At 41.0% G+C, this 19,049-nt stretch overlaps 1 protein-coding gene across 7 annotated transcripts in view; it reads left to right on the top strand.

The window, feature by feature from the left end:
* The window catches only part of LOC131046840 (CBL-interacting protein kinase 23), a 166,695-nt gene that overhangs the window by 49,396 nt on the left and 98,250 nt on the right, over nucleotides 1–19,049 (top strand). For 5 of the 7 annotated variants that reach the window (XR_009106075.2, XM_057980629.2, XM_057980628.2 and 2 more), the window contains exons 2-5: nucleotides 14,361–14,423; nucleotides 14,822–14,893; nucleotides 15,107–15,214; nucleotides 15,397–15,477. Coding sequence is in view for 6 of the 7 variants with exons in the window: in XM_057980629.2 (XP_057836612.2) it covers nucleotides 14,361–14,423; nucleotides 14,822–14,893; nucleotides 15,107–15,214; nucleotides 15,397–15,477 (324 nt within the window). In the remaining variant the exon portion in view is untranslated. The remainder of the gene's footprint in view (nucleotides 1–14,360; nucleotides 14,424–14,821; nucleotides 14,894–15,106; nucleotides 15,215–15,396; nucleotides 15,478–19,049) is intronic. The other 2 variants (XM_057980625.2, XM_057980627.2) reach the window with 2 other exon arrangements.

Here is a 19,049-nt window from a genome sequence, read left to right as displayed (position 1 = left end):
ATCAGATAATCTTATAGCATAGATTAGTAAACCAAAACAGAATAGAGGAGATTAGCGAGTTAGGGAAATCTTATCTTGCAGAAGCTACTAATGAATTAACATCGATTGCAATGCGAAGGCTTGGTACCATGAATTCCGCTGGCACAACAACTTCCTGCCCGTACATGAGTTGGAACGGAGTCTGGCCGGTGGTCACCTTGTAGGTTGTGTGGTAGGCCCACAAGAGCGAAGGTAATATTTCTTCCCAGTCTTCTCCCTCGACACCGCAAGACTTGTAAACTACCCCCACGAGAATCTTGTTGGTAGCCTCGGCCTGCCCATTAGCTCGCAGATAATAGGGGCTGGGCAATGAATGAAAAATTTTAAATTTAGTAACGAGGAGTTTAATAATGTGGTTCACAAAATGTCCACCTCTGTCACTGGTCAACTTCATAAGGATACCATACCGTGTAATGATTTGCTCATAAATGAATCTTGTTGTACTTACGACCGAGTTGTCAGGCAGGGCCCGTGCTTCAACCCACTTGGTTAGATATTCTGTGGCTACCACAATGTAACGACACCTCCTGGCGTGGCTGGCCCTGAGTGGCCCAATAAAATCCAACCCCCAACGCTCGAATAGTTCCTGAGCATGCGAAGGGTTGAGGGGCATGAAATCCCTCTTCAGCGGCTTCCCCGCTCTCTGACACGTATCAAAACCTACTACCCATTCTCTCGCATCATTATACAATGTGGGCCACCATAGGCCTGCTAGCAACACCTTTCTTCCCGTAGCGTCTGGTCCCATATGGCCTCCTGTGGGCCCCTCATGTGCCTCCCTCAGAACGCTTGGCACCTCTTCCTCCATCACACACCGACGTAACACCTGGTCGGGTCGCATTTTATACAACAATCCATTAATCAATTGAAATGTGCGGCTTCTCAATACGAGTTTTCTTCGTTCTCCCGGTGGCATATGTTGGGGGAATACGGAGGTGGAGAGATATTCCCCGATGGCAGTATACCATGGTGGCAGTACTGCGATCTTGAATAGGTGAGCATCTGGGAAGTCGTCATTCACCCCCTTCGGCGGCTCTCTGGACCTAATCCAAGACAACTGGTCAGCAATGACATGGTGAACTCCTGAAGGAGTAGTTGCCACCTGCTTATCCTGCCTTGGATGATGGGTTTGTTTACCAAGTACATCAAAGCCTGGTGGTCCACATAGAAAGAGAAGGGTGTCGCCAACAAGTAGTGTCAAAATTTCTGTACGGCATAGACCATTCCGAGGCCTTCCCTCTCGGTGGTACTGTAGTTCTTCTTGGCTTTCGACATCAACCGACTGGCAAAATAGATGGGATGATCCAACCCATGTCCCCCTTCTTGCGCCAGTGTAGCCCCAATGGCATAGTTCGAGGCATCCACATGTACGTGGAATTCTTGATCCCAATTTGGATAGGCCAGAATGGGTGCTGCCACCAGTCTCCTCTTGAGTTCCTCGAATGCTTCCCCTTGTGCCGATTCCCATATGTACGGTTTGCCCTTCTTGTTTGTCTAGTGGGAATGAAAGTTGGGCAAAGTTCTTGATGAACTTCCGATAGTATCCAATGTGTCCCAAGAAGGACTTGACTCCCGTCACATCAATGGGCGACTCCATTTCTACAATTACTCGTACCTTATCTGGGTCAATTTTCAGTCCAGCTTTACAAACAATATGGCCCAGCAACTTTCCTTGTGGTACCATAAATCTGCATTTCCGTGGGTTTAAGGCGAGCCTGGCCCTTCGACATCGCTCCATGCACTCTCTCAGCGCCACCAAGTGAGCGTCTTCGGTACTGAAAATCGACCATTCATCCAAAAAAGCTTTTAAATTTCCCACAGACATCTTATCAAAGATGTGAAGGACTATTCTCTGGAAGGTTGTGGGAGCATTGCACAACTCGAACGGCATCCGGTTTTTCGCATAGACTCCGTCCTCCACCACAAAGGTGGTCTTCAACTTGTCCTCCTCAGCTATCAAAATATGGTTGTATCCTGAAAAGCCGTCGAGAAATGAGTACATTTCATGGCCAGCCACCTCCTCCAGGATGCTGTCTATGAAGCGTATAGGAAACAGATCCTTGATGGTGATTGCTTTGAGGCATCGAAAATCCACGTAGATGCGGATCTGGTTGGCCTCCTTCAGTGAGATCACAATCGACGAGACCCACTCACTTGTCTCCACCCGAAATATGAGGTCGGCCTCCAGCATCCGTCCAATCTCTTCGTTCACTTTGGCAGCATAGTTCTTATTCATTCGGTATGCCCTCTTCCGTACCGGTTGGGCTCCTGGGACCAATGGTATTTGGTGGACGCACAATTTTGGCGAGACCCCCTTCAGATCCTTGTAGGACTAGGTGAATACGTCCTTATACTCCATGAAGATTTTGAATGCTGCGACCTTCAGCACCGGGCTCGAATCGTCGCCTACCTAGATATTTTGGGGGTTGGCAGTGTCTCCTAAGTTTGTCTCTTTCACGGTGGGGTCTTCGTACCGCATTGGTCTATCCTTTGAAAATTCTCATGCCGGAACATCATTCACTTTGGCATCTCTTTCCTTGTACTCCGTGTATTCTGGTGGAAACTCCTTCTTGCTTGGCTCATCCTCAATTTGCAACATGTGACAAGCAGGGTGAAACACTTTATAGTTTTCCATTTGCCAGTGGAAGAGTCCATTGAATGAGGAAGTGTCATCTTTTGAGCATCCACCGAGTTCAAGCACTCCTTCGTCGTTTGGTTCCCTCTCGTCTTTACCTTCATAGGAGTCCCACTCCCATCTGTTTGAATCCTCCGAATCCGAGTCAGATGACGCAAGTTCCTCGCCGACAACCTGCGTCCTCAGATCAATGGTGTACTTCCACCCCCCTTTCTCTATGGAAAGGGTGTTCTTCCAGTCTTGGTTCACCTTTGCTGTAACCGGCCACCCTCTCCCTAAGATGGCGTCATACCCCTTCTTCTTGAGTGGGATTACCACAAAATCTAGTAGGAAGGGTTGTGTGCTGATGGTCACCGATTGGGCCATCAGGGTGCCGAGTGGCTTGATGCCATGCTGGTTTGCACCTACCAAGTTGAATGTGGGTGGCCATAGTGTTGGGTTCCCGAGCTTCTTCCACGTATCCTTCGGTAGCACATTCACCCCCGAACCTCTGTCCACGATGGTGTCTTTGAGGATAGCCCTGAGAATTCCCATCTGTACGACCGCAGGATGCCGACCACTATTTAAGGCCAACAACATTGGGTCAGCCGAGGGGCTGACCGGAACTTCCGCCCGTGTCGCACCTGAAGGTGCCTGCGTAGTGGTTTGTATGGAACTAAAAATGGTGATTCTCAGCTGTGGGATTGTGTCTAGAAGGTCCTTCACCCTTATTGGCACCTCCATCTGCAGTACTTGCCCAATTATGTTATTTTCGGCTTTAGTACGGGATGATGTACTCACCACCTCTTTGTTTCGTCGTCCTGCCGTCATCTCATGCTCAATGTTGGCTTTTGCTTCTCGTAATCTCTCCTTCGTACGGGGGTCGGGATAAGTGGCCTTTTTGGTCTGAGCACAGGTGATTGCCAGTACTTCTTTATCACCAGTTGTCTCAATGTTGAGGAGGTTAACCCCTAGTTTGGGGCAATTTGTCTCATCGTGGTCTCCAGGACCACACCATCTGCACAAGTGTTGGGGTGCCTCCTCTTTCTGGCAATCCTGCGCAAAGTGTCCCCACTGGTTGCATGCCCGACATTGAATCATTGGCCGTCCCTTGGCATCATACTGCATTCGACTCCGATTGTTGTTGTTATTGTTGCCTCTTCCTCCCCTTCTGTTACCTCTGTAACCGCCAGATGATGCCGTGGTGTTGGCTTGAGGCTGCGATGTGCCTGCTGTCGCTGACGGCTACTCTTGGGTGAAGAGCACTTGGTTCTCGCATGTCTTCATGTTGTAGGGACATTCTTTGGTAGAGTGTCCCAACACTTTTTTACTCGATCCCTCGTCGCTGCTACTTCCATCAGAGTCCTCCTCTCCAGAGGATCTATCTTTCTTTTTCCTGGATGTCTTCCCTTCACTCTCCAGGTCCATTGCCCAGTCATAGGCATCGTTGTAGGATGTGGGGGGTACAATTTTCATTTTCCTTCTGAGTGACAATTTTAAGCCCTCCACAAACCACCTTTTCTTCAACCCATTGCCGGGCTGGTTATCCATTCTTCCCAACAATTCCTTGAGGTGTCAGCTATATGCTCGGATGGTCTCACTTTTCCCTTGCTTGGCGCTCAGGATTTCTGCTACGATTTCATTATCATCTCTAAGGAGTCAAAACTCCTTTTCAAAGGCTTTGTGCAATTCATCCCAAGTTGTCAGTTGGGTTTTGTCAGCATTCGAGTACCAATCGATGGCTACTCCTCGTAGGTTGGCGGGGAATTGCACCACCCATTCTGCCCTATTGGCCACGCCATTGGCCGACCAAATTGTTTCACATCTACGACAATGCGATACAGGGTCTTCTTTCCCATCTCCGGTGAACTTCGGCAATTTTTGTCAATTCGCCATTACGTTTCTTGGCGGCGGCCCGGTCTGCCTTCCGAAACTCGAATTTGACCCTCCAGGAACTCCTCCTCCAGACACTGGTCCTCCTGAAGGTACTCCGTCGAGATTTGGTCCATTGGGTCCCACCAAGTTGCTCTAACTACTAGGGTGTGATGAGCCTGCATCGAACAGATTGCTTCTACTACCGTGACCTTGTGTCCTCCCGACACCTTTGGTCGCATCGGTATCCTCCACCTCTCTATTCTCGGTCTCTGTCCTGTCTTCCCTTTTGGTCTTGGCACCTTTGTATGGCATGTATGGTTCTACCGTACTCCCATCACCGATCTCTTCCAATGTTAGGGAAAGGTCCCCCAATCGTTTCTTGATGGTTTCTATTAGTGTGGAAACTTGGCCCTTGCCAAAGCCATTGCTATCATTTCCGCCGCTTCCTTCCTCGGCAATCCTCTTGAATCTTCTTCTTCGTTCTACTTGTTGTTCGAGAATTAATGCTTGTTGGGTGGCTTTAGAGTCCCCTATGTATTCCTTCTTATTTTTGTCCTTATTTAGCAGATTGGGCATTAATACTAAATTCTCCTTATGCAATAGAACAAGGCATCATATTGAAAAAAGCACTTTTATTAATTCTTCCCGGGTATACAATGTATGTCACGACAGTGGGGGTGTTCTTGTTTTATTCTCCTTCGCCCGCACACATTCAGAGATTATTCACCCCTCAATCGGTTTCATTGCGCTCCTCTTCTTGGTCCTCGTGAAACTCCCGTAGGATTTGTTGGCGCCGGTTCTCTCGATAGGTGTCTGTTGACGTGGATGAAATCGCATTGCTGCAAACTCCATACGGCCAACGCAGAATAGAATAGCCGACTGATTATCCTACTCTCTCTTGAGATAAGGAAGTCTCTAATGCTGTTTTCTAAGTTTGATCAAAGGAGACTACCTCAAGGTTTCTTTTGTCAGGTCTTGACTGCGGGATCTCTCAGTGGCTTGATGTGTTTATGCTGGAAACACAAGGGGGACTTACGATTTGCAACAAGCTAGTCTGCTGTGATTCTCGAATTATGCAATAAAGAGCAAAAGGAAAGGGTTAGGAGATCTAAAACTAACAACACGGGTATGCGGGTAGACGGATTCCACATAACCAATTCCTGCTTGGCCAGAATGGCTCACAACCTTGCAGGAACGGTGCAATCTTCAAAGGAACTTGGAAGATTTTCAGATTGGAGACACACGGCTAAGCACCCAATTTTGGCGCAACTCAGACGGACACCTGCAATTGAACTAAGCACAATCAAAGGCTCAGGTTAACCACACAATAGGATACACAATCAGAATATCCTCAGTGGTATGAGCCCGAATCTATCAAATACCTGCACACCCAAAATAGAAAGATTTATCTAAAATGCTGAAGGAAACCATGCAAATAGGATGAAAACAAGACAATAAACACCAAATCAATGTTGATATATTGATCTCATCTGCCTATTACAACAATTTCTGCAGCATCTCTATGCTACTGCTAAGATCTAACCTATTCTAACTCTAAAATCTAACTATCTAGCAATTTCTAACCCTTTTCTAACAATCTCTCAATCTCTAACAATCTCTAACAATCTAACCCTTTACAGAAGAAAGGCCTCTGCCTTTTATAGATATTACAATTTTGAATCAGAGGCCAGGATGGACTGCATCCAAGGGTCCTGATCTGTCTTCCAGAAGCTGACAGCTTTGATCCATGCCAAATTAATTCTCAGTTATCCAACCAACAAATATCTCAACTACCAACCACTTTTGGCTTTAATTCAGGTTTATCCGGTCTTTTTGGTGGTTGGGAATAGTTATCCACAAAAATATCTTGCACGGGACCCATAGGCAGTTTACAATAAAGTAGTTTCAGCTTTAAGACTGAATTTTTGGATTTAAATCCAACTGTGTGCCTTCTGAGAATGCATAAACTTGCAGCATTCAGAGTGTTCTTTTGCCCTTTGCCTCCAATTTCGCCGGTGGACTTCATCTTTGTTCAACGGCACGGTTCCCAATGCTCGGTTGCTCTTGCGCTCCTGTATCTTTCTTTTCCAATCTTCAGCGCTTGGCCTTGAATTGCAATCCTTCCTTGATTTGCGTTTGAGGTCTTTCTCCTGGTTCTTCGATGACGTCCTGCGATCAACCAATTTCATTTCATTAAATCAATTTGAAAAATTAAATAATTTAATTTTAACAAACATTAAATTTAATTACGACGTCTGGCTTGAGAAGCTCTTTGCGGGATGTATCTTGAAAATGCTTCTCTTTTCTCTTCGATTGTGAAATCTGATCCTTGGTCTGTTACTTCTGCGTGATTTTACCTTTGGAGTTTTGGACGTTTTAAATGGGTTTATGGCGCGATTCTGGAGGTTTGAAGAGCTTCTGCAGATTCTAAAACTCTAACTCCCATGCTTTCTAGTAAATTTCGGAGAACGGAGGACACCTTGAAATTTGCAAAAACTTCGGACCTTTTGGCGTTCTTTGCAAATTCGGAGCATTTGAACTTTTGAATTTTCAAAACCTTTCACTTTTGGCTCATGGGTCCGAAGTTTGAGGACTTAAGGCGAATTTCGGACCTTTGCCATCCTTTTGCAAATTCCGGAGCTTACATATATTTCGCAAAAATTGCGATTTTAAAACATTTCGTCCCTAGGGTCCGAAAATGAGACTTCACGTTTCACCTTTCCCAGGGGTCCGAAAATGGACTTAACGTTTTACCTTTCGGAGCTGGAGGCGCTTTTAAAAGATTTCGCACTTTAAACTTTTCTTCGGGGGTCCGAAAATAGACCTAAGTGCCTTTTCGGACTTTCGGACCTAGTGCGTCCTCTTTTTTTTTTTTTAAAAAACATTTCGCCCTTTTGAAAAACCTCGGACCTGGCGTCCGAAAATAAGGTTTTAAGCGATTTCGGGGGGCGGAGGCGTTTTGCGTTTTAAACTTCGGACCTGGGGCGTGTTTTAAACATTTCGCGATTTCCTTTTACCTTTCATTTTGGAGCTAGGGTCCGAAAATGGGTCTAAGGCGAATTTCGGAACTTGGAACACTTTTGCAAAATCGCGTTTTTAACATTTCGCCCCTAGGGTCCGAAAATGGACAGTTAAAAGTGTTTTTCGGACCTTGAAACACTTTTTGCGATTTCGTCATATTTAGAAATTTCGGCCCCAGGCTCCGAAAATGATGTTTAAAGGTGAATTTCGGACCTTGAAACACTTTTAACCTTTTCAACTTTTGGCTTCTGGGTCCGAAATTGAGCATATGGAATATAACATTTAAGTATAAGACTTATACTTTAAGTTATATTCCATATATACTTTCAGGATGTTTGAGAGTGGTTTCAGACCTCCAGGAGTTATATTGCAAATTCTAGTTTTTGGAGGTTTCCTTAGTTTTCAGAGTTAGCCAAATTTCAGGATCAGGGAATTCCAGACTTAGCCAAATTTCAGGATCAGGACAGAAAGGCACAAACTGGGGGTCCCTGTCCAAGACGGGGATGGGTGTGCGATTCGCACAACAGTGTCTTCCCTGTGGTTTTGGAGAGCCAAAAATGCCTGTGCTAGAAGGTTGGGCAAATTGCTCATCAACCGATTTACCGCTGGGCTTACACCAAGCACACTCCACACAGTGTCCTCTGGAACATCTTCGGTGGTGGCTTCCCTTTGTACGTGTGTTTCAATCGCCACCTGGAGGACACAGGAGAAATCTTTTGTGAGTGCTAGTTCTCCCTCAAATAGTTCTTCAGGTTCTTCATCCGGGTTACCGCTTGTCCCTTTGGCCAATGGTTGTCCCATTATTCGTGTGCCATGTAGTATATTCTCGTGCTCCGGATAAATTTCGGCAATGGTGCCAGATGTTTACCCTTTGGATGAACAGTTTAGATCGTATAGATAGAATGCTTAACAAAAGACAATAATGCCATAGATACCAGATAAGATCAAGCAAATATAAGAGATACTATTTCCATTCATAATCATGTGTGTTTACAAGTGACCTTCCATGGTATATAAAGGTACCAAGGGGTGCGAGGGGCAACCATTGCACCCATAACTACCATCCCTCAGTTACCATACTAACAAAGACAAGTATTACTTAATTAACTGCGGTTTTATTCTTGTACAATATTACCGCCAACAATAAGATGATATTGCTTGAGGTCACAAGGTAGTTGTCTACATACGAAAAAATTCAAAGGAGCAAGTATAGAGCTGGAGTAACTTTTCCTCTCACTATTGGAAAGATGATTGAGTCATGTCCTACAATGCAGGCAGCTGAAAAATCAGATGAAGAAATACAACTTTACCGTCTTTCTCTCTATAGGTCAAGATCCAATTTTGATCCTTATCATTGCATCAAAACAATACATGGAAGAAAGTATAAGCATAGAGTTGATCTTGAGGATTATTGGGCCAATGCAGCGGATGAGTTCAAGGTCAGGAAAAGGATGTGGTCAAGGTTGACAATGAGTTTGATTAGACTATGTAAACTTTTTCTTGTGCTTGATCAACTCAAAGATGATGGAAATTATGTTCAAGCTTACTATGAAAAAGAAAAGAATAAGCCGCTTCCTCCACTTAATTGGTCCGATCTTGAAATATCAGATTTATTGACATTGATGAGATCAAGTACGAACTACACAAGGTGGTGGGTTGATCAACAAGTTGAAAGAAATGAATACCTCCTTGACATATGAGTTGATGGGTGATTTGGAGTCACATTCATCCAATGATGAGGAAATGATTGAAAGCACGAAGAGAGATTACAGTAGGCAAGAAGATGAAAATTCAAGGAAAAGGAAAGATACAACGAAAAATTCGCAAGTTAGAAAAGAAAAAGTAAGGAAGAATGTAAGTGAAGAGCAGAGACAAAAAAGACAAAGGACAAGTATGACTCGTTCTTCTACTAGTACCTCACTGGTAAGAGAAGTTGATTCGTCAAGATAGGAATGGAACATCAGTGGCTGAAAATGAATCACAGAAGGAACTTGAGTTAAGATCTCTAATCCATGAAGATCAAAATGTGAATGCATTTGTAGAATCAGTTCAGCAGAAAATCAGGATCATGAGTCTTCACAAGACATTGACATTCCTATTGTAGATTGCCTCATCGAACCAAGAACAATAATAGTTGAAGATTCAGGAAACCCATAAATTCCCATTCCAAATACAGATTTTGATGAAGGAATGATTTCAGCACTAAAGGGACTTCAGGAGATTGAACAACTAGATGAAGGCATAGAAAAGTGCACCATACCTAAATGGTTGAAAGATAGAATGAAGAAGAAGATAGTAATAGAGGTACAACCAGTGGATGATGTAGATGTAGAAATTCTCTAAGATCATAAGAGATGGTTTAGGGGCTCACACATTGTAGGTCAGGGTTCCTAAAGTGGATAAGGCAAAAGAAGACATCCTTCCCGAAGAATATGAGGTGAGAACGATTGATTTAGGACCTACAATGCAAGAGCTAGAGGTTAAAGATTTGGAGATTCTATCAATATCATCAAGGAAAGATTGAGGAAAGAGCAAGAAAAGAAGAATCAGTTAAGGGAAGACAATCAGCAATTGAAAGAATACCTAATACACTTGATGAAGCCCATTCAGTGAGGGGATGAAACATTTGTTCCACCGGCATCTCTTCCAAGGGAATCAGTTGAAAGTTTTGAAGAAATGAGAATAACAACAAAGGAAGCAAAGGAATAGATCGAAGACATTTCTGACAAGGCCAACAAGTTTGTGGAAGAATTGGTGCAAGTAAATGGAAAAGTTGCTACATTCATGTATAGAATTCAGAGTGTAGTAGAATTGTGGGAGGATTTTCTAGTTGTGCAAGAGAAGACAATTCCATGCTTGCGTGTGTTGAAAGAGACTTCCAAACAAACTTTGATTGATGGAAGTGTAATAGAAGAGAAGGACATATACGACTTTGGTCATTGGTATTGTGCATTGATAGCAAAGAAGGAAATATTTGAGAAGATAGTTGATGATTGTGTGCGGTTGGAAGGGGTGATCAAGGCAATTCAAAATAAGATATTTTGTGCAATTGCAAAGGTACTTGGACAAGAGGTGATCGGTGAAGATGATATGAATGTGGAAAGTTTGAAAGACAAAGTGTAAAATAACCTCCTCAAGGTTATTGTGAAAGATCACTTGAACAAAGCTCATTCATTCATGTTCTTTGTGGATAGCTTTTGAAAGCAAGAATTGGAATGGGAGAAGACATTTGCCCCATGTGTTGATGACTTGGACGTCATAGAATACAAGTTGGATATTGTGCCAAGTGTTCCAATGGCAGAAATTGATCTTGTTGTGTCTAGATTCATTGAATTTGCAAGCAGAGAAAGAGATAAGGGCCACATCCTTCTAGAAGAAAGAAAGTTGAAAGATTGGGTGGCTTGGAATTTTGCCATTCATCCTCTTTCCTCGCATTTTGTGCCAAGGAAGGTGTTCATTTTCTATTGGTTGTTCTCTAGTTGGTTGTAACTAATCCTCATTAGGGTTTTGTTGTCTTAATCTTGGCCATTGATTCTAGGTCAATCTTGGCCCTTCATTTGTAATAAGAGCTCTATATAAGTTAGCTCATTTCATTTGTGTCATAAGAGACTTATGTGAAATTGTTGCATAAATACTGCCAAAGTTAATACAAACTCTTTGAAGCTTGGTGAGCCTATGCGTGATTTTGGATGTTAGCATGGTTTCATATCTCTCAAATGTTGAGACATGGACCAGCTAGGACTCGAACCTAGGACCTTCCATACGCTGCTGGAGTGCTCTACCATTGGGCTATTGGCCCCTCTTGGACCAGTCCATCGTCGGTCCGAGTGTGGCTTATTTCCACCACCAACACCCCCTCTTAAGCCACACCTCTCGTGTGCTTGGGGCTTCTAGCCTAGACCTGGTTCTGATACCATGTTGAGACATGGACCAGCTAGGACTCGAACCTAGGACCTTCCATACGCTACTGGAGTGCTCTACCACTAAGCTACTGGCCCATCTTGGACCAGTCCATCGTCGGTCCAGGTGTGGCTTATTTCCACCACCAACATCAAATTTAGATTAAGAGTTATTTTGCATCAAGCTACTTAGTTGAATGGAATGCATTATTGATGATTTATGGTGAAACCTACATGTTCGTACCATTTGTGGTTTGTTGATTGTAAGTCGCAGTGCATGGTTAGACTGAACACTATTTATGCTTAAGTTCAATTGCTTTACTATCATTGATTCACATTTCCTTTGGTATTAATGTGTGTAAGCAATTTGAAAATCTTTTATATCTCCTTAGAAGATTGCATCACCTTTGTGTAGTTGTTCCTAATGGCGAAGCAAAGTTTGATTGGGTTTCATTAAGTCATTGATAATTTCTTGCATAGGTAGAATTAGATTAGACTCCTAAACCTTACTCCTTTTTGCATTTTATTTCCAAGAACATTAGTAGAGGTAGTCAAAAGAGCTTAATTGTAAATCTTAAGTCATTTAGAGGGGAAATAATTGATTGAAATCCTAGAACAATTGTGTAAGTTCCTTTGTGCGAAGCAGCATTATCACATTTATATCTTGAGTCTATCCCAAGCATTTAAGTCGCTTAGTTCACATTGTAAACCTTGAGTTGCTTTGATTGATCACTTTGTTTGGCATTCAAAGTTTCTTTTGTTCAAGAGAGGATAGAATACCTTGGTATTTTATTCTGTATTTGAGGTGCATAAAAAACACATCAACGCTTACCCCACTAAAAAGGTGGTTGTTGTAATCACCTACCATTGGATAAGTGGAAGGAGTTTGCTTATTTCTCAGTATTTGTATAAGCATTCCTATTGCTAGTGGATGCGCTCAAAGATGTTATTTACATTGAGTTTGTATAAACTTTTCCACTAAATAAGTGGAGTACCCCCTCACTTACCACTAAAAATGTAGAAGATGCAATTTTATTTCCAGTAATGTATATGCATCTCACTGAATAAGTGATATGAGCTGGTTTGTCGCTTGATGCTTTCTTTACTGCAATTTTGCTTTTAGCTTTTTGTGATCTTGAACAATTTATGCTCTCACCTTGCCCTTCCAAGGATCTGGGTGATCAGAAAGTGGAAAGGAAGTTGTTATACATTTCATTTCAGTTGAAAGCTAGCATATTTAAAAAAAATTGAGGGTGGTTATTACGAGGATCCTGTTCTTTTGCTTGAACTTATACTATCCTAAACAAACTGAAAGCCCCACACAAGCATTAGACTCATTTGATTGCACATACTGCTACTCAAAAGCCACTGCCATCTGAGAAAATTCAAGCAGTTGCACTTCAATTCAAGAGATGGAAGAGAAATTGATTGAACTCCCTTTCAGACAAATGGTTCTTCCCTTTTCTGTTCAATAGAGTGATTTTGGCTGCCATCAAATCAATCTGGTGATCTTAAACCATGGTGTACACAGTAGTATGAAGGAAAACTTGTGATTCAGGTTGATATGATGTCCCCTATAGAAACACCTTTTCTTGGTTGACTGAAGAAAGACAACTTAAAGACAATAGTTCCAGTATAAGCCGATTTAGAGACTGATATAATCTAATTATATGAAGTCTGAAGATAAATATTTCTTATATGCAAGAATAAGTACATATGTATATATGTTGATCACCCACAACATCACTGTCTGAATTTTACTGTTTACTGTGGACAATATACCTGAATTGAATGGGCTATGATCACAATATGATATCACTCAGTCCTTGTGTTATCACTATTCCTGCAGGGGCTGCTAATCTTCTATGTTCCTGATATACGGGCTGAATTCTGAATTTTGAATTATTGACAGCAAATTCTGATTCCCTTCTTTCAGTATTAGGACCGATAGCATTTCCAGATTTTTTTCTTACCTCCCTTTGAAATGATCTTACTCTCCCTAAGTACCTTGGGAGTTTGAAAAGATGCATCCTTCTATTGTAACCTTGGACCACACCCTTTGACTTAAGGAATAGTTAACATCTGTTTAATTCATACCTTTTCATTAATACGTGCTCTTTAGACAAGTCATATCTCTTCTTCCTTAATCGTGTTTGTTTATTCATGTTTGTTAATCCGCCCCCTTGATCTAATCGCTTATGGTGACAATAAGTCACGCCTTAATCAACCTTGCTAACTCATCTTCTTTAAACATTACATTTTAATCCATATCGGTCTTCCACAGTGATAATGTTTAGACAGCAAGACTGCAAAATTTTGTCTCAGAGAGAATTCACAAAATTGGTTTGTGGATTGCCAGTATGGGGATATCACAGTTGATCTGAATTTATCACTTATTATTGTTTTTTAATATAGTGTGGGCCCAAGGATGCCTGAATCATCCCCAAGCCTCTCTGCACATTTTCCCCAGTTCTTGCATCTGCACTCTGCATCTCTGCCTTATTCAATTCCATACTCCATAGTTAGAAGTAAATTTTGGGTCCTTCAATTGTCACATGAACTAAGAAGATATTGTAAACATTCTGATTTTTACTGTTTTGAGAGTTTACGTTCTTGAAATTTCTTGTTTTTATGAATTTACATCCTTTGACTATGGTAAGATGTTTGGTTGTGGCAACTTCCTGTATATTTCTTTGCCTTTGCGACAGCTATAGGCAATCTTAAAGACCATTATTATAATAAAAAGTTACTTATTTCTCTGTGAGTTCTTTTGTGTATTTACACGTAATATTAGTTATTACCATTGATGTTTAGTACATAGGAAGCATATTCTGATTGACATGTATTTGACCAAGATTATGTTATATGTTGTCTTGAGAGGCTTTGTTGTAATATATGTTCCACTTGTACAGATAAAGAGAGAAATTTCTGCCATGAATTTGATCAAGCATCCAAATATTGTACGGTTGCATGAGGTGGGTTTTTCAATTCTGGATTTAGGAATTTTGTTAGTAATCAATGAGAAGTGCCGATATTGGTTAAAATTACTAATTTAATGGTCAGTGGTGCTCTTTTATCCTTGTACTAAAAATATCCTTCTTTCATATCAATACGTTGCTGGATGATAAATTTTTGCTAGTTGGGAATTTGGAAAAGACTAAACTTGATCTTTTGAAATTGAACAGTTTTCTGTCGTCATTTGCATTTCATGAGATCATAATTTATTAAGGTTAAATATGCATAGAAGCATATTATTTTATGGCATACATATGAGGTTTTCTTAAGTTGGCAATGTAGTAGCACAGATTTGCTAGGGCTACTTATTGCAGCAAAGTAGTATGACTTGTAACAATGTTGATCTTCTGATTTTCAGGTCATGGCTAGTAAAAAAAGGATCTATATTGTTCTTGAATTTGTAATGGGGGGTGACCTTCATGATAAAATTGTAAGAAGCAAAACAGATCAATTGTGAAATAATGATATATTTCTATTTCATCTTTTAATCAACAATAGATAATTTTTCAGTGCTTTTGGTGCGGGCCAGCCAGCTTTTAAGTTATATATAGGATTTTACGATTTAGCAATTTTCTTTAAATGGTAAGGCACCAACTGCTTTATTGAATTCGGCTGTTTCAAAATGTACTTACTTTAAAATCAGACTCACGATGGAAGATTAAGAGAAGATGAAGCAAGAAAGTACTTCCAACAACTTATCACTGCTGTGGATTACTGCCATAGCAGGGGTGTGTCACATAGAGACTTGAAGGTATGGTACAAGTGGAGAACGAATTAATCTTCTGCTACTCTCATTTTATCCTTTCCTATTGGATCCATTCTTTAGGCATTTTACCTGAACCTCCATGCCAATGATCCATAACTATACTTTGGAAACACACTATGTTTTATGAACTTTTCTAATTGGACATATGCTCACTTTGGGTTTTGTAGCCAGAAAATGTGCTTCTTGATTCATATGGAAATCTCAAAGTTTCTGACTTTGGTTTGAGTGCACTGCCTCAACAAGTAAGGGTAAGCATATTGTGAGAACTTAATTATATCTTCATGAATTTTTATTTCATCATATTGGTCTGAAGTTTCAAGGTTTATAAGATGACAAACAATTTGAATAATCAATATGAATTACCAATTAGTGATGTCTAGGACTTTACTATTCTTTAATTGTTTGCATTTGATACAATAACAACTGTTTAGGGTGCTGGTTCAGTCAATGAATCAGCACTGGCATCAATATTTCCTATAGTAAGATTTGTTTTTTAACAAAAACTATTGATTTTACTGTTGAATTATTTTGGCAAAGGGGCAAATTTACTGTTTAGGCTGGGTTACTAAATAGTTACAAAAGTTTAAAGTTATCATATTACATAATGTCAACTTATAAAGAGTAGCCTACCTATTTATAATACCCCCCAAAAAATGCATTATAACTCGTCAAAAGAATACAAGTTAATAACTTGTGAGATATAGTGCATAGACCAAAATTCAAGTCATCATTGGGACAAGTGTAGGTTATTTCTTTGAAGATCATGATATCTTTTCTATCTAAATTTGGCCACTCAAATCTATCTTTTGTGGTCAAATCTATAAGTGGAGTAGTTAGGTAAGAAAACCCCTTGCCAAATAGTCAATAATAAGCTTATAATATTAGGATTGCTCTAAGCTGAGTAAGTGTCTTTGGTTCTGGCCATTCCTCAATTGCCTAAAGCTTGGATTGATCCTTTTTGAGTCAATCATAAGAGCTAATCTGTCACAAATATAGCAGATTGTGTGCAGTGAAATCCCATGTTTTCCTTCCAAAGAAACTATAAATTATTATGCCATTTGGAACAATATCAAGGTGGGCTAAGTTTTCTTGCAAAACCCTTTTATAAACCAAGAAGTCAGTAAAAGACATAAAACTAGCTTCCTGAGATAAGGATGAAATGCCTTGTTCATGTTAGCATTGAGAGTTGCTTGTGCATTTGTGAGATGAAAATGCATAATAAAATATTCACAGCGTCCATGCTACATTGGAAATGCCATTTTAGAAAGGAAACCGTATACAACTAAATAAATTTCTACTTAATCTTGAGAGGAAACACTAAATAATCTTAGTTTTGACAATATCATAAAGCTTTACACAAACATACAACATGAGTAAATACACTACACAATAATTACCTTGAGAGAATCCTTTCCAAAAAAAACCAACAAAGGAACATTCAATATTATTACAATTTGGATCACAATACACTATTAGAGCACCCACTTCTTAAACCATAATCACCAACTATATCTAGAGGAAATTCAATAACAGAAGTCCCCACAAATACACATAATACAACTCCATCCCAAGCATCCATTAAATAGACAAAGCTGGGTAAACTCACAATAGTGAGTCCCAAACATGGGACACTTGTTTTTTCAATTCAGAGGAGGGAAAAAAGTTGAAAACACTTTTTTTCGAAGGTATTTCTTCAAACCAAGTTGAGTAAAAAATTGCCTTTGTTCAAAGGTGGACCTTCATTCGAAGGTGAAAAATGTAAAAAGGCCTTTGAACGAAAATAATTTCAAAAAATGGAAAAATAAGACCTTTGCTGAAAGGTCCCTTTCTATTCCTTTTATGGAAATTATCACAAAAGGAATAGAAAGGGGTTCGAAGGTCCCTTGTTTTCCAATGTTGAAAATTACCTTCGTTTGAAGTTTTTTTCTTTTTTTGTGGAAATGACATACCTTCAAACGGAAGCCCTAAAAGTAACCTTTCCATCTTAGGCCTTGTTGTGACCTAATCACACATCACCCCATCTCGGATGGAGACCCCCTACTTTTTAGGCCCTCTTGGTCGTTTTGATTTTGTTTTTTGGGGTCTTTTGGTGGCAGTCTTGTCAGTCTCTCTGCTTTGCAAGTGTTCGGGGGTCAAATTGATTAAGTCTACTTTTCATTTGGGTGAATTTGATGAAGTCTAGGGCCTGTTTTGTCGATTTTAGGGTTTCCGCCTTTAGTCCTAGATTTTAGGGGTTTCTGTTAGGGTTTTGGAAAAATTGAGCATGTAACTGGAGTCAGGACCCTTCAAGGAACCTCCCAGTAAAATTTGAGCCAAAACGGAGCATACTTTTAGAAAGTTCCTATTTTTTAGGGATTTTACTGAGTCCCAAAATGTCTTCATTTTTCAAAAAAATCAAACTTACTATTTATAGTAAGTTTCTATTTATAGTAAGCCATTCCTATGTCCTGTTTTGGGGTCTAACGTTGATGCTCCGAAAGTTTCTATTTTTAGAAAGTTTATTTATGACAAGACCATTCAAGCAGGCAATGAAGATCAAGCATTCACGACTACTTCTAAATCTGGAAGGTTTGAAAAGCAGATAGAATCAGTCAAAAGCGGCTAAGTGTTGGAAGCCCTTTCCTAAAGTGGAAAGCTCGAGAAATTTATCTATCTCGGAAATCACCTCAAGTCCATATATGGTAGCCTGATCCGGAAGAAGCTCAGAAACTCACCTAAGTCTAGAAGAAGCAAGGAAACAATGAATTCCTCCATTGCAAAAATCCGCCCAAAAGTGAAGGAGGGCGCCAAAATGGCATGCCCATGGAGAATGGATAAAAATCAAGAATTCCTCCTTCATGGTCAAAATCCGCCCAAAGCCAGGTGAGGGCGCCAAAATGGAGTCTCCATGGATAGCATGAAAATTGCAAATTTCCCTCCTCAAGCCAAAATGTCGCCCTAGGGTGATGAAGGGCGCTAAAACTCAAGTGTCATGGAAGGAGAAAAAAATAATGAATTCCTTCCCTTAGGTGGATTTGCGCCCTAGCACTATGGAGGGCCCCAAATTGGGGGGTCCTTGGAATAGACTAAGAAGGGCATGAATCCTTCACTAATGCAAAACTCCGCCCAACACCAAGGTAGGGCGCTAAAACAAGGAACTCTTGGAAAAGGTGGAAAATGTGAGAATCCTTGCCTTGGTGGTTTCAGCGCCCATGCTTCTCCTAGGGCGCTAAATTGAATGGACCTTGGAGAACTGCCAAAACAATGAATTCCTTCCCTTAGGTGGATTTGCGCCCTAGCACTGTGGAGGGTGCCAAACAAGGGGGGTAAAGGAAAAGATTGCAAAATGAGTGAATTCCTTCCTAGTGACAAATGCTGCCTAAGAATGATGGAGGGCACCAAAATGGAGTAGTCAGGGAAGAGTTAAAAAAAAGTGTGAATTCCAAGACTAAGGCAAAAATCCGCCCAAGAAGGTCAAAGGGCACCAGGATGAGGTCAACTTGGAAAGTGTGGAAAAGGTGTGAATTCCTTGGCCATAGTAAAAATCTGCCCTACTCCCTAGGAGAGCGCCCAAAATGGAAGGGTCAAGGAAGGATAGGCAAGATCATGAATTCCTCCTCCATGAAGAATTTCCCCCCTAAGACAAGGAAGGGCGCTATAATGGAGTGTGTATGGAGGAATTGGAAATTTGCAAGAATCCATGTCTAGGTGAAAATTCGGCCCAACACTCAGGTAAGGCGCCAAAATGAAATATGCAAGGAGAATTGAAGAAGTTGTGAACTCCTTGCCTTAGGAGAATTGCACCTTGGCTAAGAAAAGCACGATTGAAATAGCTAAGTCA

This window comes from Cryptomeria japonica, chromosome 4 (assembly GCF_030272615.1).
Source record: "Cryptomeria japonica chromosome 4, Sugi_1.0, whole genome shotgun sequence".
Lineage (NCBI taxonomy): Eukaryota > Viridiplantae > Streptophyta > Pinopsida > Cupressales > Cupressaceae > Cryptomeria > Cryptomeria japonica.
This window is presented reverse-complemented; position numbering and strand designations above follow the sequence as displayed.